The 18,763-nt window shown below is 38.6% G+C and overlaps 1 protein-coding gene across 3 annotated transcripts; it reads left to right on the top strand.

The window, feature by feature from the left end:
• The first annotated feature begins 364 nt into the window (after window positions 1-364).
• Window positions 365-15,289, top strand: LOC116774240 (calpain-D). Of its 3 annotated transcripts, none has more exons than XM_061524867.1 (21): window positions 365-802; window positions 1,816-1,947; window positions 2,163-2,221; window positions 2,437-3,700; window positions 4,190-4,348; window positions 4,502-4,629; window positions 5,060-5,174; window positions 6,046-6,155; window positions 6,635-6,704; window positions 6,848-6,990; window positions 7,079-7,191; window positions 7,269-7,473; window positions 7,695-7,894; window positions 8,203-8,299; window positions 8,499-8,695; window positions 8,869-9,125; window positions 10,173-10,337; window positions 10,827-10,938; window positions 11,398-11,667; window positions 11,890-12,032; window positions 12,880-15,289. In XM_061524867.1, the coding sequence occupies exons 1-21, from the start codon at window positions 561-563 to the stop codon at window positions 13,067-13,069; spliced, it is 4,371 nt and encodes a 1,456-aa protein (XP_061380851.1). In that variant the 5' UTR covers window positions 365-560; the 3' UTR covers window positions 13,070-15,289. The 3 variants fall into 3 exon arrangements, with proteins under 3 accessions (XP_061380851.1, XP_061380850.1, XP_061380852.1); XM_061524866.1 differs by having other exon boundaries at window positions 6,046-6,161; XM_061524868.1 differs by lacking the exon at window positions 365-802 and adding an exon at window positions 883-1,028 and having other exon boundaries at window positions 6,046-6,161.
• Window positions 15,290-18,763: the final 3,474 nt, after the last annotated feature.

The following is an 18,763-nucleotide window of genomic DNA, read 5'->3' as shown; positions in this document are numbered from 1 at the left end:
TTACATGGTTGGTTACAATTTAATTTCTTTTCACCGTTCATCTATGCATTTAAGTATAGATATAAACGTCACTTTTTAAATATTCTTTTAATTTGAACCCAGTAGTAGCAGCTTATTCCTATTTATATAGGATGGTTATTAAATAACTGTTATTAAATGGTAAGAAAGTTGTTTTATAGAGTTCATGAAGTAAATATTTTTGTATTATATTTAATACAGCGCCATCTTCAAGCGAAATAACTTCACTCATAAAATCACCACAAAATGACTGTTTGTCATTAAATAGATGGCGTCTATAAGGTCTCGATCAAATTTGTTTTAATATAGAGTTTAAATTTGTGTTATTAGATTTTTTGCTGCATGTGGTGTAAGGTAGAAAAAAATATTTTCAATATTTTAGGTTTGTTACATAGGAATAATACTTTGGCATCCAAAACTTCACCAGAAAAAAAGTTATACACAAACAACATGGTGGATCAGCTGTTTTCGTTTTTCGTTAGTCCTGAATTGTTTCTTTAAAACGCGTATTGTTATGGTTTCATAGCCATGTGTGAATTAAAATGGGTTCAATCGCATCGGTGCTGCAATGGCATTGTCAGACATGCGGACAAATCAATCCTACAGAGAGTGTGAAATGTTTAAAATGTGGTATAAAGAGGATATCTGGTCATGACAGTGATATACAAAAACGTTATCATACCGGTGATTCGTCCTCGGAATACGCTTCGCGGACTGAAAAAAGCGAAGGGACGACTCCAGGTTCTGAAGCCATCGTTATACCAACAACAAACAATTTTAATAGGTAAGTTTTCATTCAAATTATTGACGCGCGAGTTCATTGTTGCTTGTGTCAAAGATTATCGATTTTTCCCAGTCCATATTTAGGTTATATTTCCATTGTATTTAGGAGATGCTTGTGTGTAATCGAAGTGCATTATCCAAATTGTCGACTGGTCTGTTTAGTGAAGTGAGGCCTTGTTATTATTTTAATGAAAATGACGATTTTAATTAGTGTACAATGAGTATAGGTATGTATTCGTTTCTTGACTGTTATAATGGTTAAGTTTTTTGAAGGAAAGCCTTTTTTTAGGCCTATTGCGTTAAAATTTTGTAAATAATACAAATGCAAGCATATAGGTACATAATGTACCATAAAGTTTAATTTAACCAATATCAGTATATGATGATAATAATACAGAGAGAACTAACAAAACATGTACGAAAATGAGAACCCCAGCTTAAGCCTTAACAAATTTTGTTTGTTAAACTAAATTGTAATATAAAGTTTAAAGGTAAAGTGGAAGGCAAAGGATATATGTACTTTCATTGTTTCTTATAAGTGTGGGTTTCTAAAGTAATTTTACCTTAGCATACTGTAACATTAGCGAACTGTACAGACTTCTGAAATGATTTTGTCTTCATTTAATATACAAAATATATGTCAATACATTCTGAAATATAATTATATATAAATATGTATGCACATGTAAATTGATTTCTAATGAGAGTCACTAGCACTTTTGGAGTTTTTACTAAGTTCCTCTAAATTCACTATCATACTAATTGATCTACGGGTGTATTTAGTTATAAGGTGTGTGTGCATATATTATATATGTAATTATATATATTTATGAATTAAGTAATTTTTGTAAATTTCTCATTTGTGATCTCCCTATAACTTAAGAATTGGAAAGTTAGAATAGGAATACATATTAAAATAAATAAGGCTTATGTGATGGCTTATAAATAGTAATGGTTCTATAACTAATCAATCAGCTGCAATGTTGTTATGACATGTATGAGTTTTATTTCCAGCGGTTGGTCATGTGTGGGCTCAGCTCCGCTGGCCAGCAGATCGTGGCGTTGTGGCTGCGGTCTTAGGAATGTATCAGCTTCATGGCGATGTGCCGCTTGCGACAAAATCGCCTCACATGCTCCCGTTTACAGGTTAAATTTAATATAGTTATTTTTATTCTCATGCAGAATTATTTGTACCAAAAATAGCTGCTTTTCTCTTGCAAAGCATCTGTAATTGTCAGTTGTCCAAGTCCCAGTATATTTGCCAATTTAAGTGACTAAATGCAAGTATGAGTATGCCTTTATTATTTGTTTATTTTTTCTTCTTCTAAAAAACTGAGCTGAAAACATTTTTTAAATTCCAGATTATCCGATGACGAGGATCAATCTTCAGGGATGACTGACAAGAATAAGTCTGATCAAGGTAATAATAAAGAATTTTTTGTTTTTCAACAAAATTAAGTCACCTATAAAAGATAGTAGTGAACATAATTTTACAAATTACACATTATGAAGATGTTTAATCTTTTATTTGTACATTATTCCTGTCCTACTGAGTGTAATATATGTCCCAAAATAAATAATGTATTTAAGTGACTTCAACATTATAAAGTTTTATACAAACACCTTGTATTCCAGATCACAGTATGATAAGATCCAACACTCTAGCAGTTCCATCGTATAAGCCTTCGTCGAGTTATTCCGGTGGTCCTTTGAATTTGGACGTTCAGTCTCTTAGGTTGTCTCCGACTCAGATCACCGATCACGCCCACGGAGTCACCAGGTCCCTGTCGCACGGTTCCGTGATCAATTCACAGCACAAATGGTGGAATGTTGATGAAACCAGAAGTACCATCAACAGACCCACGAGCTTATTGGTCTCGGAGAGATATGGCACGTCTTCGTATAACCCAAGGGAGTCGTTTCTGAGAAGCCTTCACACAGTGACGCGTCGTCCCAAAAAGTGTAACGAGAGCAAATCCAATTGGGAGTTGAATTATGTCAAGGAATACCAAAGGGAACAAACGAGGGGATTGCATCTGAAGAAGTGGGCCTGCAGTAAATGTACTCTCGAAAATTCAGGGATCAGAACCCACTGTGAAGCCTGCTTGTCTCCAAGAATCTCACCCCTGGCACGTGTTTCTAATACAAGAGGTCTTAGTGTCACAACTCTGGGAAGACATGAGACTTTGAGTGGTAAAGATGGTGCTACTTCTTTGCCAACGTCGGGAGGCATTATGATAACAGTACCAGATTGGCCGCAGACTGAAAATAACTTGGGAGACTCCTTTCAGAGGTCAATCAGTGCTCAAAATTCACCGGAAACCAGACCGACTTATCGACGCTCGTTTTCTGAACAGACCAGCGAAACTAGACCCGTCGGTAAAGTGATATCTAGTAGGAGAAGTCTAAACGATTATCAGAAATCGCTCGCCAGCTATTGCAACACACTGACGAAAAGCGACGAAGTCTCAGAGAAAAAAATCGATGAAAGCAACGCTGAATTAATAGACAAGGAATGCAGTTGGGATACTAACGCGGAAGGTGTCATATACGCGCTACCCAACAAGGGAAAGTACAAAGATCTCAACCTGCAACTACAGGTCAACAACAATGGCACCAGATATTCGTACGTTTCGGTCCAAGACACGAAAACTGTTATGAGCAATTCACAAAACGAAGTTTTATACTCCAACGACATGGGTGACGGCGACTATGCCAGAATCGATGAGCTGTTGGGAGCCGAAAATTGTATTTCTCCAGTTGGTGATAGTAATATAAGGACTTCTCATATCGGTGCGGGCAAAGAAGCAGGCAAAGTGTATAATATGTTGCCATCCGTCGGCAAAGTGTCTCACAACCCGCGCGAATCAGCCAAAGTGCCTACCGCTCAACAAGCTTCGTAAGTATTTTCAACGTGTCTGTACTTGTGCTAGCTAACACTGAAAGTTCCCGTGCAATATATGTTGACAATGTTTAATCTGCTGTCAAATTGCAAAAAATCTCATACATAAATACTGATACCATACATTTAATAGAAGACAGTGAGAATGGTTCCTGCGCAGCAGAGCTGGTCGAATATATAAACTTATTTCTTTAACTTCAATATTTATTTATTGTTATTAGTAAGTAGGCAGCATAGCACTGCTCATGACCACCGCGGTTGCTCAGATAATGAACCAGCGTCTAGTATGTATTGAACTTCCGCTCGTGTGATGACTCCGACTAATGCGATCCATAATCGCGATGTGGCTTCCAATTGTAACTTTACATGTGTAGTGCTAGATCTCATCTGAACGCTATTCTTGGTCCAGCTTAGATGTGGTTCAAAAGAACATGCTAATGCACAATATTCATATTTTTCACATGTATAATATGAATGTTTGTTCAGTCGCGAGGGTGTGGGCGCGGGGGCCACTCGTATGTGGCAGTGCGGGGAGTGTTGGTTCGCGTACAACGCGTGGGGCGCGAGGTGCGATGTGTGTCGCAGTGCTCGAGCTCCGCACGCCGTCACGCTGGCGCCCGGACTGGAGCGAGATGCGCGGAGCAGGTGCCTTTTATACATACACACACACACACACACACACACACTCGCAACAAACGACTTAGCGACTCGAACACATACAGCCAGCCAGTGATGGTTCAATTTTTGCATTCCAACCATCCAGTATTAAAATGTTTTTTGTTCTTAATACATTTTCAGACACAATTCATCATCGGAAGCCAGCGGCAAACAGGAAACGAACCGAAACGAACCGCCGAAGAAGTTAACAGTCCCTATAGCGGCGCTCGACCACGACCTCAACAGTGACGAACTACTGTTCGCTGTTGGTGCGTACTGTTGTTATATTTTAACGATTCATTTGCATACGAATCTTTTAATGGTATTAATAGAAAATTAAGACTACAAGAAAAATTCTCCTTTCTCATTAAACATATTTTGTATTCCCATCATGACCTAACATTGAGCAAATTCAATAAGTATATTTTCTGCGATTTCTTTTAATAAAAAGAAATCGAAACTTTAGTTCATTTTAAGAAAAAGGAAAGGCGTCTGATTCAAGTAAGTCTCAGGGAAATATATTATTGCATTAAGACCGAACATGTTAAAAGTCTGGCACCGTAATTCCGCATATCGAAAACATTAAATTACCAATTAATAAATTAAACAAATATGAGTGTGTGTGTGTGTGTGTGTGCGTGTGTGTGAGATAGTGTTTGTGTGTATTTATAAAAGTTATGTAAATGTTGTAATCCTCAGAATCTACTCCACCTCCTGAGACCTCGTGGACCTGTGTCCGTTGTACTCTGGACAATGAACCGGAAGACTCGTCGTGTGCAGCGTGCGCCGCCTCCAGACCCACCGATAACTACTGGTCTGATACAAGAATACACACACACACACATACACACACACACACATACACACACACACACACACATACACACACACACTATGAACCTAAACAAAATTGAGTGAGGCGGGTTGAAAGATATACTCGACTCAGGTAACCGAATGTTCGATCAAAGTCGAAGTTTTTTGGGTTGGAAAGCCCAGTTAAAAAATGTTTAGATGGGACCACCAATTTCATTTTAGGGATGGAAAATATAACCGCTGTCAAAAAAACACAGTGCGGTACCAACACGCTGAGGTCACTTCCCTCAACCTGTAGCGAAAGCTTTTTCCAGCGAAGCAAGAAAAAAATAGAAGGTGCATCTCCTATTTTAATCTTTCTCAAAGGCAAAGGTTTTTGTGAGGGCTTATTTTTGTGGGTAGTTTATAAAAAAACCTCTTCACCCTACAATATGATTACCTAATGTTATTTTTTTTTATAAATTATCTAATAAAAAAAAATTTTGTCGTCTTTAGTATAAATAAAAAGTCATAATTTTTTTTTAATCTTATAACTATTCCAGCTTCAACATCCATTTCGTATGACCTCCGATGGTGTCGTGGCTGTTGTGAAAGTCAACTTTCAAGACGAAACAAAGCGGAAAAAACTATTTCCGCTAAAATTACTTAATATTTTTCTTCAACAAAGTAGTGCTACCTTCGAAAAAGTCTTATCCCCACCACCATCTCAGTACTAGCTTGAACACATAAATAAATAAATGACTATGACATGTCAATAACAATTCAAACACTCGTATAGCCAAGGCAATTGATATTATAATTTAAACCGATATGTCGCCATTAGATATCTGTATTTCTCGGCGTGCTGTACCAGCCCCCCCCTCCGCCCGCAGGTCGTGCAGTTCGTGCACTCTCCGCAACCCGATCTCGTGGCGCGTGTGTCGCGCGTGTAAGACCCCGCCCGTCCCGCGCCACGGCCCGCCCGCCGCCGCCGATAATAACAGTAATTGTACTTACATTATTATACTATTATTTGTTTTTTGTTATATATCCGCTGAATCTCGCTCGTTTTATTAAAAGGGTCCGTAAATTATCAATATATATTATGTATTCTTTCACTAGTTCCTTGTCCTCATGTACACGTGTATACGGATATTGGATGTTTGTTGTTCCTCCGCCTAGAACATGCTTAACGGATTTTGATGAAACTTTCAAATAATGCGCCTTACACGGCGAACTGTCATACAGGATATAATAAATTGCTTCATTCCGCGCAATGTACAAAGGAACATGTCACAACAATTGTATGTAGTACAAAGTCGCCACACAGACAACAGATGTCGCTAATGCCTGGACAACATATAAAATATATTAGATACACATTTTCTATTCCCCACTGATAACAATACGGGGATAACGTGGACGAAGTCGTGGACTAAAACTAGTATAAGATAAATTTTATATAAATAATGATTGCGACAGGTCGCAGCCCTTCACGCCTGACTCCGCCGCGGAGAGTCCCGCGACACAAGACGCCTCCGCCCGAACAGAAGTACGGAACACGTTACTCTTCCACTAGATATCAATATTTCATATTACATTTGGTATTCCTCACAATTGCATGCTTTTTTTATATAAAAATACACAAGTACATAGTTTCACTTTTTAATAAGTTCCTTTCCAACGTATCCTCAGGCCGGAGCCGGCTGAGTGGTCGTGTTCTGAGTGTACGTATGTTAACTCCGGAGCCGCGCTGGCCTGCGACATGTGTCAGTCACCGCGAGCCAGGCTGCTGCCCGCCGCGCCCGACCAGGCCTCGCTGGACGACGACGACTCGCGTGAGAACACACACACACACACACACACACACACGCACGCACGTGTACCCACACACTCGCTCACTATACTAATATATGAATGTTACAGCGGAGGGCTCGGACGGCGAGCGCCAGGACAGCACGCCCATGGAGATACTGAGGCTGAGGGAGGAGAGCCACGCCTGGGCACAGTGGCAGGAGGTCATGGCGCAGTGTGCCGCGGTCAGTGACACGCACACACCTCCTACACAATACTATACAGGGACTAACCGAATGATTACAATCCGTACTCCCTACAGACTGGTGAGATGTACGTAGACGAGTCCTTCCCCGCGGCCGCTCGCTCGCTGTACTACGGCGGCGGGGCGGGGGCAGGGGGCCAGGGGGCGGAGCCCGCTGGCGCCGCCGCCAGGTGGCTCAGACCTCACCAGATACACGTGGACGCGGACCCCCGCCTGCCCTGGGTCGTGTTCAGGGACCCGCGGCCGTCGGACATATCGCAGGGTGAGGGAGGGGGGGGGGGGGCTGCATGAACGAAAATAATGTTTCACCGATCGGTTTTTTCATTTGTAATTTAAAAGTTCAGAATGTAACTCATATAACAATATATCTGAATTGAATCACTCGATATATTTTCGACAGAAAAGCACATAAGGGGAGGACGGGCGGAACTGGACGGTTATAATGTGATTGTATGGATTGAGTGTTGTGTGCCTGACGTGCAGGCGTGCTGGGTAACTGCTGGCTGCTGTCGGCGCTGGCGGTGCTGGCGGAGCGCTCGTCGCTGGTGCGCGGCGTGCTGGTGAGGGCGGAGCCGGCGCGGGGGGCCTACCAGCTGCGGCTGTGTAAGGACGGCCGCTGGGTCACCGTCACCCTGGACGACATGCTGCCCTGCAACAGGAAGGGACACCTCGTGTACTCGCAGGTAGGCGTCACCCGACCTGGTAAAGATAGGTTATGTTTATCATATTCATTAATGTTTATATACTTGTATTGTATTTTCTTTTTTCTTCAAGTGTGAGTGTGTCGGTCTAATACTCGGTCTATCGTATCTCCATGTACAGCATTTTTCCCTCGAAAATCTTAGTTTCAAGTCTTATATTGTTGTTCTTTTTCATTAGTATATCCTCATAGGAACACTGTTTTACTCACTTCGCGAACTACTCATCAGCCAAACTAATACTGAATATGGATCAGTTTGGTCTGGCTTAAGTTCAACATGTATAATTTCAGGCTAAGAGGAAACAGCTTTGGGTGCCGTTGATAGAAAAAGCTGTTGCTAAACTCCACGGCTGCTACGAGGCGCTGGTCTCCGGGCGAGCTATAGAGGGTAGAGTGACATTCTTTCAACAGAATAATAATCTTTGTGTTTAGTGTATGGAGTGTGGTGATGCCAACTTTGACTGAGTATGCGGATATATAGACAAGCCAGGCGTGTGACGTCACATATCTCACGACCGCTCCTCTCTATGCTTCAGTAGTGTGTATAAATCCTGTATGTAATGGATTATAATATAACAATCATTCAGGTCTGTGTACGTTGACTGGAGCCCCGTGCGAGTCCGTGTCCCTGCAGGCGGGGGGTGGGGCGGGCGGTGGAGCCGGTGGCGGGGGAGGGGGCGCGCCTCTGGAACAGCTGGACAGGGACCTGGTGTGGGCCCAGCTGTTGTCGTCACGACAAGCCTGCTTCCTTATGGGGGCCAGCTGTGGAGGAGGGAATATGAAGGTCGGTACCAGGAATATACGACCCTACTGCTGATGTCTTTATCGGAATTTCTCAAGATGTGATATATGTAATGTCACCCGCTAATTAGTTCCAGGCTGAGAGTAGAGTTTATTGCAGTCATGTCATTATTATAATGTGTAACTGTATTGTGTAATATGCTTGTGACGTTCCAGGTCGATGAAGAGGAGTACCAGCGTCTGGGTCTCCGTCCTCGTCACGCGTACTCGGTGCTGGACGTGGTGGAGGTGGCGGGGTACAGTCCGCCGCTCAGGTTGCTGCGGCTGCGGAACCCCTGGGGCCACTACACCTGGAGGGGCGCCTGGGCCGCCAACTGTCCGCGGTGGACCGACCAGCTGAGGAGAGCCCTGCCGGCTAACAACGCCGATAGAGACCAAGGGGTCTTCTGGATCAGTTTCGATGACGTCCTCAAGTAAGCGTTGTACCTTTCAAACATCACTGACGATAATTCAATGCCAAAGTTCTCCAAACGCCAAAGACCTTGTTCATTCACATCCCTCCTAACATTGATCAGTATAATATTGACACATGATATTGGCGAAAACTATAAGGGAACGCTACTAACTAAGAGATAGGGAGAGAGAGAGAGAGAGATAACTCAATGATTATTAATTGTATATCAAATGTAATAGAGCAGCATAGGTCATTGATAAAACAACACGAACGCCATATGTCAGAGGCTGCAGGTTCGCGTCTTGCTCGTGACAATACAATGTTTTACGATACAAGGAACTAGCTTAACAAGTAATGGGTTGATGCGCTCAGAGATACGGGGGAAGACTTACATCACTTAAATATAGCGTTGCTGTGTGTGAGACTACATGTGGGGGGCTTACGTTGAGCACTGACCCCCGGGAGGGACTTACGGGAACATGACTGTCGTCTGTATTGTTAGTGAAGGGACGAGGACGCTGTTAGTCTGTCGGGGTTTAGGAATGTACGAGAAGGACTTATAGTACTTTCTGTAAACACTAACTAAAGAAAAGTCAAACTTCGTAATTTTGTAATGAAACCAGGAAGGGGGTGGAAATTGATTTTTAATGAATTTTTTTTAGTGTTTCTTTAAGACAAACTTCATTAACATTTCATTCAAGTCACAGTTGATTGTCCGCATGCGTTCGGGCGCCCCGCATTCCCTCTCGCTCTGTCTCTCCCCTCTCCCTCTAGGAGCGTTCAACATTGAACGCAACCTTGCTGGGAAAACCATCTTCTATAGGAGTGTTTGTGTCGTGTGCAGTGATACGCCACCAGCGTGCCCTCGCGTGCTGCCCTACACACAGACAGCTGCTCGTGCATGGAAATATATTTAAGGCGATTGTTCGAATCCATCAGAAGGCAGTTGTAGAGAGATTTAGCCGTTATGCCTCTCGCCCCCACTTTTTGTGTAGGCTTAACGCTCGCCGCCACCGTCTGAGCTCCTCTCTCTCTGCACATCCATTAAAGTCCCGTATGTTTCCAGATACTTCGACTGTATAGACATCTGTAAGGTCCGCGTGGGGTGGCACGAGGTCCGGCTGGCGGGCATCCTGCCGCCGCTGTCCTCCACCCGCCACCTCACCTGCCTGCTGCTCACCGCCGCACAGCCCACGGAGGTCGACTTCACACTCTTCCAGGAAGGTCAGAGGTCAGTACGATACATATATATTTTCGGATTGCTAGGCGCTCTTTCATTATTTCAACCTGCCCGCTTCCACCGTGTCGGTTACTTCGCTCGCGGCACTGGTCCCGGGCGAGCGGCGTGTGAATGCCGCGAAGTAGCCGCGCCGCCGCGTCGGGAGCATGCAGGTTGAAATAATTTTAAACGCGTAGGACTTAATCCCAAAATATTAGTTTGCTCAGATCTTACTCTCATATAACAAAATGTCCCTCCATATTCGTTTCATTCAAACTCTACTGAAATGCTGTGGGCGTTTCGTTTCGTTGTTTATAGTGTGAGGTTACAAAAAAAACATAAAACTTTAATTCGTACATATCATAAATTGATTTTTTTAGTTTGTAAGAAGCTCTTGCACGTATCACTAACTCCCCGCAATAAACGCCGAACTGCAATACATGTGTTTATACTTATTTGAGCTCGAAGCGTATAATGTGCATAGTGTTCGTGTGTTGTCAGGAACTCCGCTAAGAGCCAGCGTTCTCAGTTGGACCTGTGCGTGGTCGTGTTCCGGACCAAGTCGGGGTCCAACGCGCAGGTCGGCAAGCTGGTCGCTCACAGCAAGAGACAGGTACACATACATCTACTGGACCGTCTGCTTGTAACATACGACGTTGAAGTACACTTGAAGGGTGATTAAATGGATAGTATGTAATGATATATTTATCAAGGCGGCGCCAGCTGTGACGCCGGCGAGTGTCAGTGGTTTTTTTTAATAATATTTTACTGTAACGTGAGCTGTCCGTCTGCTGATCACATATATATAATTTAAAATTAATAATGTTGTCTTCTAACGTAATTATTTTATTTATTCAACAATAAATTGTTTATGAAGTGAATAAGTTCCTCGGCCAGCTCTCGGTCCTATTGTTTCTCTGCTGTTGTAAATTATACTTTAAAGTTTTTATTTCTATCGTTCAATCAATTTTTATATTATCTGTCATACATTCCTTCTCATTGATGTCCAAAATACGTATTTAATTTATCGGTATAATTATCTATGTCCTGCGCTTCATACAACACGAACCAGGTGCGCGGCTTCGTCGGTTGCCACAAGATGCTGGAGAAGGGTTTCTACCTGGTCGTGTGTCTGGCCTTCAACCACTGGCACACCGGCCTGGAGGCGGAGCGAGCTCTGTGGCCTCGGCACGTGTTGGTCGCTCACTCGTCCAAGCCGCTGGGAGTGTCCCGCCCGAGCCTCCACCCTCATCTCTTGGCCGACGCGATCATAGGACTCACCCTGGCCAGGGGACAGCGACACGAGGGCCGGCAGGGGATGACGGCGTACTACCTCACTAAGGTACGTCTAGCGAGAATTATGTACCAGTGATGTATTCTCAATTAAATATTACACTAACTGAGACTTCAGATGAGTCAAGGTGTTAGGACTCACTGCCGTCGAACAACTCGTGCGCCTGGCTGAGATATTTTTATCGTTGTTTATTTAATTATCATCTCTAATTAGTAAATGTTTTAATGAACTGAACATTACGAGTAGTAATTCCTACCGTCATGTCTCCAGGGCTGGGCGGGGCTGGTCGTGATGGTGGAGAACAGACACACAGACAAGTGGATCCACGTGAAGTGTGACTGTCAAGAGAGTTACAACGTAGTGTCGACACGCGGGGAACTCAAGACGATAGACTCCGTCCCTCCTCTGCACAGGTCAATAGAATTATATATACAAACATGTTTTATGTGACCATTTTTTCGTCCATCTTTCGCATGTCGCATTACATTGTTTGCGGAGTGACGTCAAAGTTGGGAAATTCAGTATACTCGCTCTGCTGTATTTGTATTAATTCGTGTTTAAAATTAATGTTGTGTTCAGCTTGTTATTTAATATTATGCATTGTATTCAAGTTTTGTTAAATGCTTAGTACAAAAAAAGATTTTGGTAAAATTTTAATTATAAAAACTACAAGATAGATAATAACAGCATCTTACTAAAATGGAGTTAGCTTTCATTGATGAAGATAATATTTTAATTTATATACAGATATATCTGTATATAAATTAAAATATTATTTAATTTATATACAGATATATCTGTATATAAATTAAAATAACTTTCTTAATTCAAAGTAGCCCAAGTCCATATTACATCAAATATTAACCAGTGAATCATCAAAATCGGTCCAGCCGTTTCAGATATTAGCGAACAGACAGACGGACAGACGGGAAATTTAAAAAAAATAACGATGTATGCTCCGTGTGTGTTCATATATATGTAGCGACGATCACTGTAATACAACCAGCCGACGCTCTAGTTATATGAAATAGAACTAATATTTCTCGCATTTACCACGCGTTTATATTTTTAACAAAATACTACCGACGTTTCTGTTATCACTCGCAGCCGATGGTCGCGTCAGCTGCAAGTAACCGAAACGTCGGCAGTGTGCTGAAAATAATTATAAAAACGTTGGAAACCCGAAAAATATCAGTTTTATAGCAATGAATGCGGATATCTCAGATGTGATAACTCTGGTCATATTGTATAATGTTCCAGGCAAGTGATCATAGTCCTGACGCAGTTGGAGGGTAGTGGGGGGTTTTCTATCGCGCACCGCCTCACTCACCGCCTGGCCGCCGCCGCGCGCCTTCACGACTGGGCCCCGCGACCGGACGACGCCCCGCGACACAGACCGCCACTCGCACGGAGACTAAGCGGACTGCACGCGCCTAGACTCATCACATAGACTAGTCTAGACTATACCACGCGACAATACCTCGAACCAGTAGTACTCCCTCGTCGATGGAACAGCGGCCCGTACTGATATTGAATGCACGAATAAATGATATAAATAGATTCATCGGCACACCGGTCGCTACAGGTCGGGCTTGAAGCGTGTTTGTAGATTGCACAAGTTTAATATAGGTTGTTGGTGAATAATGTTAAGTCCCTCTGTAACTATTAATGAACAGATCCGATTTATGACCATCGTAAGTAATTGATAGACCCCGGTCATCTATTACAGACCTTTCTCTGTCCGAGGCCCTTAAAAGCTCTCTTTAAATGAACACTCGATGAGCTACTTCGGACGCCTGCGCAATTTTAATAGCAATGTATAAAATACGTATGAGTACATGTTTGCTTTAAATCGTATATAGGCTCTCTGTTTAATTGTGCAATCTCAGTTACAATTGTATTATATAAAATACTTCTATAATTTCAAATCCCTTTATTCTTATTTAATCAGCATCTGAACCGTACAGTCTAAGACTCTGTCTATAAACCATTCTGTTAATGATCATTCAAACGAGAGTATCGTTAGTGTCTTAATGTATATATAGTGAAATTTCTTTTAACAGTGAAATGATATCTCTCGCTCCAAAATTGATTGCCATCTCAACTGTTCGGGCAATTACAACGAATTTACCCTTCATATCAACATATCTGAGAGAATTCTTAGTTTTCTGTTATGTCTACTAAATTCTCTTCCTTAACCAGTGACACGGCATACTTGAATAATAACAACAAATAAGATTATGAGCCGCATTAGATTACATTTTATATAAAATTTTTGGTAAATATCAAAATCAATTTTCAATGATCATTAAAAATCATTAAAATATATGTTTTAAGAATAATATATTATAATAGTTTTTATTTCATCTTTTGTAGATCATACTTTATCTATTTTACATCTTATTTATTATTTATGAAGCAGTACTTTAAGTCTAATTGAGAGAGGCTACCAACTGCCATGTTTTATGAGAATTAATTTAGATACATCTCATTATAATAAGGTTTGAAGAGTTAGTAACGCACACGTGGTTAGCTAACTGTTCGGTTTAAATTTTGACAGATACTTTTCTATAGCTAGCCACGGTTTTTGACATTAAAATATAGTTACAGAAACTAGATCTATAATAGATGCTAGATGACTATCTAGACATATATTTTTACATAAAACAAACATTTAATAAGTACTACAAGTAAAAAGAAATTAGAATTAATTAAAAAAAAAATGTCCATAACATTCGGAAATAAAAAAACTATTGTAGAATTAATATGATAATGTATCCAAAAATGTCATGGGATGAGAAGTATGCATGTAATCATCTTTTAGTAAATTGCATATGCATCAGTAAAACGTACAACCAATATGCAAAATCAACGCATATTGTCAGAATCATAACTTTATACTTCACATAAGGCGCACACAAACACTATGCATTAAGTATGTATTTATTACTGTCATTAACTCTCTAAGGCACTCTGCACACGGAGTAATGTTTAATGCGTTGTAATTAGCTTGTTAGTGTTAAAAATGACTTAGTTTTTATTATCATGATATATGATGTGCAATCTTTGAAACAATAATCGTCTGTTAGTGCCTTTTCACACAGTCCGTTTGATTTTCTTTTTGACGGTTTAGTGTTGTAGTGTGAAAGGGCTTTATAATATTTGGAATAAGAAAATTACGTGTTATGTATTAAAAGTTTTGTATGTTTGCGAGCTGTGAATTATTTATTTTCTAGAAATTTTATTATGGATGCAACAAAATCCATTCCGATACTCAGTTTTGTGATTACTTTCTTGCCGTTTACTCAATAGTTTTGTTTTTGTGAAACACAAACTATTAAGCTGTAGTTTAGTGATGAAGTAAGCTAGTGGGTTATTTTAATGAATTGTAACTTAGTAATATTAGGGCACATGTAAAAAAAAAAAAACCATTTCTATCGGCTAACTTTGTACTAATTTAGTTGGGTGTCTTTGTACACAGCTTTTTGTAAACATTTATCGACGGTGTATTGAATTATGTTTTAGATTTGTTTTATATAATATTTGTATGAAAATTTTTGTTAACTGAATATGTAATGTGTAGCGGTTGTTTTGTAGAGGCTTATTTGACATATACAGTATGTGGATGCATGTTATAGTAACGATAAGGGAATAAAGTTATTTAATTTGATTATACAATTTTATTTGATATGAACTATTGGTTATGGGGGTTGGGATCAGAAAGTTTTTGTTTGATTTTTACTTGCACTGACACTAATGAGTGGATTACGAAGGATTTAAAAATTATATCGCAAGACAGGATGAATAAAGGCGAAAAAATATTTTAACCTTCCTCATCTAAAGATATTTAAATAGAAATTTAAAATTAAAAAAACCAAATAAAAAAATAAGTTTGCTCAATCTTTTTACATATATTAAAATACAGATGTTGAAATAGTAACCCAGATAGTGCATTTACCACTTAGGTTTTTTTTTCCACCAACCAGCAAGCTATCCTGTTAAACAAAAAAATTTGACTACTCACAATCTATTTATTCTGAGCACAGTAAAATTAAATCAATAAATATATATCTACGTATCCTTAGTGATCACATTCTAGAAGTTACTCCACCTATTATTTTTATATAAAGCTTCCTAAAAAAAAACCTTTGCCATTACAAATATTATTAAAGTAAATTTTCATTTATCTAGTAATTCGAAGTGATTTACTGCGTGGGCTAAAACACAATTTTCTTGACAGAAAGTACCCATCGAGGTTTAACTTTCATTACAATATTAATCACCATTATAACGACAAGTAGCAAATTGATTTAAAAAATATAAATATAATGGTTCCGGAACCAAACTAAGTCAGTAATTAAACTATAAATTTCCTTCATTTATCATCTTATGTCAAGTTGCAGACAGGTTTGTATCAACCAGTAATTTCCGTCACCTTACCCTTCAACGTTTAGAAATAAACGATAAAATTTACTAGATAGGACTAAATTATATTACATCAAACGTCAAAAGTATTTCATAACAGCATATAAAATGTTAAACAAAACAATATTTTCATGTTGAAACATCTTCGAGGCAAAAATTGTTTAGTGATTAGTGTCATAAAATACGTATTTATGATATATTGAATTTTTTACTTGACAGAAAAGTTACTTTTAAGTGTTGAAAAATGCATTCTAAATTCATCACAAACATAGAGTGATTTTTTTTAGTTTAATATAAAAAGTGTTATATTTTAAAAAAGAATATTAAAATTCCTTGTAAGTGTATGATGCATATTTTAAAATGTGCAATTTAGTTACATGTGCATATCCAGTAATTATATGTCGAGCACACAATGGCACTCGAAGTCCGGGCCTCATTACTCGAGAATTTCATTTCGTAGGGGAAATTGTACTGTTCACAGTCGTCTTGACGCGGTGACCTGGAACCTAACAAAAGTTTCAACCTCAAAAAAGATATTTTAATACTAAACCAGGCCACGTGAATGTTCGCTTGATTTGCACCGACTTTTCCCAGTACTAAAAGTAATGCATTTCATTACATTTGTTAGTTATCTGAATTGTTGTTGACTGTTTTGACTTCGCTTGTTAATCATTAAAATTATTTAACACGATCTTATAGCTTAATTATATATTAAAAAAAAGTGTGTGTGTGTGTATACACACACACACTTTTTTGCAAATCACACACGGTACAAGTGAAACTTCTGAAACGTCCCTGATTAAAAAACTTATTAGAATTTAATATATTGATAGTCGCAGACAGACCCCTTAGAACTATTAGTTTCATTTTGTACATGTGATAATAAGAGAATGAGAACATCAAATGTGTTCTATCTCATTCTCTCGCAGACTGAATCCTATATATTTGTGTTTGTGTCTCCATAGACTTATTTTTTCGTTTCATCGAGTTTGAAATCATTTTGATTTCAAAGAAGTTTCACTTCAACAAAACAATAGCAAAATACGAAATATTACAAATTTATATCGAGCTTTTTCAAAAGATGGATAAACGGAAATCATTAAAATATCATAATTACAAAATTTGTTCCTACTATTTTATAATAAATAACCCTTAATGTTAGCAGAATGAAAACTTTTTTAATATTTCTACAATCACATACTTTTAAATAAATAATAAAACGTAATAGCACTTATCAAAACTAATCTTTTATGTTCAAGTGGGAGAACTACGAGATAGTTCAATTCAAAGGAGAGTTTTCAGATATCGATATAAGTCGGTACGTTTAGAAAAGTATTTCATCTAAACTTAACCGAAATTAAAAACACTTATAGGGTAATTTTTTGTCATTCATAATTCTATTAATAGTAGAATATCAGATTTTAAGTAAAGCTTACTCTAAAGTACTAGATACTTCTGTAAAGCACTCGCTTAAAATAGACTGACGTCAAAGGTTTGACCTTTGATCTATTACAACATACCTCTAATACTGAAAAAGTAATGAATCATAATTTTTATGGCCAGATAATATTTATTTGAGATACCCACATACAATACAAAACATTTGAGTTCTTGGGAGTTGGACGAAAATTGCATTTTCCAAAAAACTTTTTATCACCTATAATATTTGAATAGCTTTTAAATGTCCTATGAATGTCCGTTAAATATCATATTCCCAGTGAACCTGCAGCTGATATATTTAACACAAAACTTTACTTCTGTTATAACTGTAATGTAATGATTATTAACAACAACAGATGATTTTTATACCCTTGATATATATGGCTTTCACGGAAGAAATTCCCTTGAATAAAACAGATTTTTTTTAGAATTGTTTATAAGTTTGACTTCTTTGAAATGAAACAAACAAAAAAGATCACAAAATTTAGCGTCATGACGGATAACCATTATATCTTTATTTATAGTCCATTAAAATATAATTAAACATACAGGAGTATATTCGTATCTATTTCCCGTGAGGCACTTAATCGAGTAATCATAAGTCAAAAATGTGTTACATTTTTAGTATAAAATATGTGACATTTGATAGTCTTTATATTGTTGAACCAATATTAACGAAACATAGCTAAGGATCACCGCAATTAAACTTTATTTCAAACTAAAAAATATGCATCAAAATAGATAGATCCGCTTGAGAAAACCCATACCAAAGGGCATAGACTAATAAACATATAGAGTGACACACACACACAGATATCGACGTAAAAGTAATAAGACCTATAGTTTTGCATCTCGTATTTAAAAAAAAGTTATTTAAATACTTCTATGAAACAAAATATATCATTTCTGGACGGAATTAGTGTCTATTATAAATATTGTATACCTACAGTTATACAGAATGCTATAGCTGCACAAGATTTTTAATCTTGCTAAAAATTAATATAGCGAGTAATGGAATAAGCAAGAGTTAAATCAACAAATAACTAATCATTTACTTTCAAAATCAGAGGCATATTTAAATTTAAATGGTATATCTTCAAACATTTATAATATAATTTAAAATAATACTCTCAGAAGTTGAATACTTTTTAATGTAGTTGATTAAAGTTGGTAATATCACGTCTTTAATTCCTTTTAAACAAAAGACCTTAATATCCTGTTCTATTTCCTTTGTAATTAAGAAGTCGTTACCTTTTTCATCTTTCCATTCTTTTAGTCG

Source organism: Danaus plexippus, chromosome 26 (assembly GCF_018135715.1).
Source record: "Danaus plexippus chromosome 26, MEX_DaPlex, whole genome shotgun sequence".
NCBI classification, from domain to species: Eukaryota; Metazoa; Arthropoda; class Insecta; order Lepidoptera; family Nymphalidae; genus Danaus; species Danaus plexippus.
This window is presented reverse-complemented; position numbering and strand designations above follow the sequence as displayed.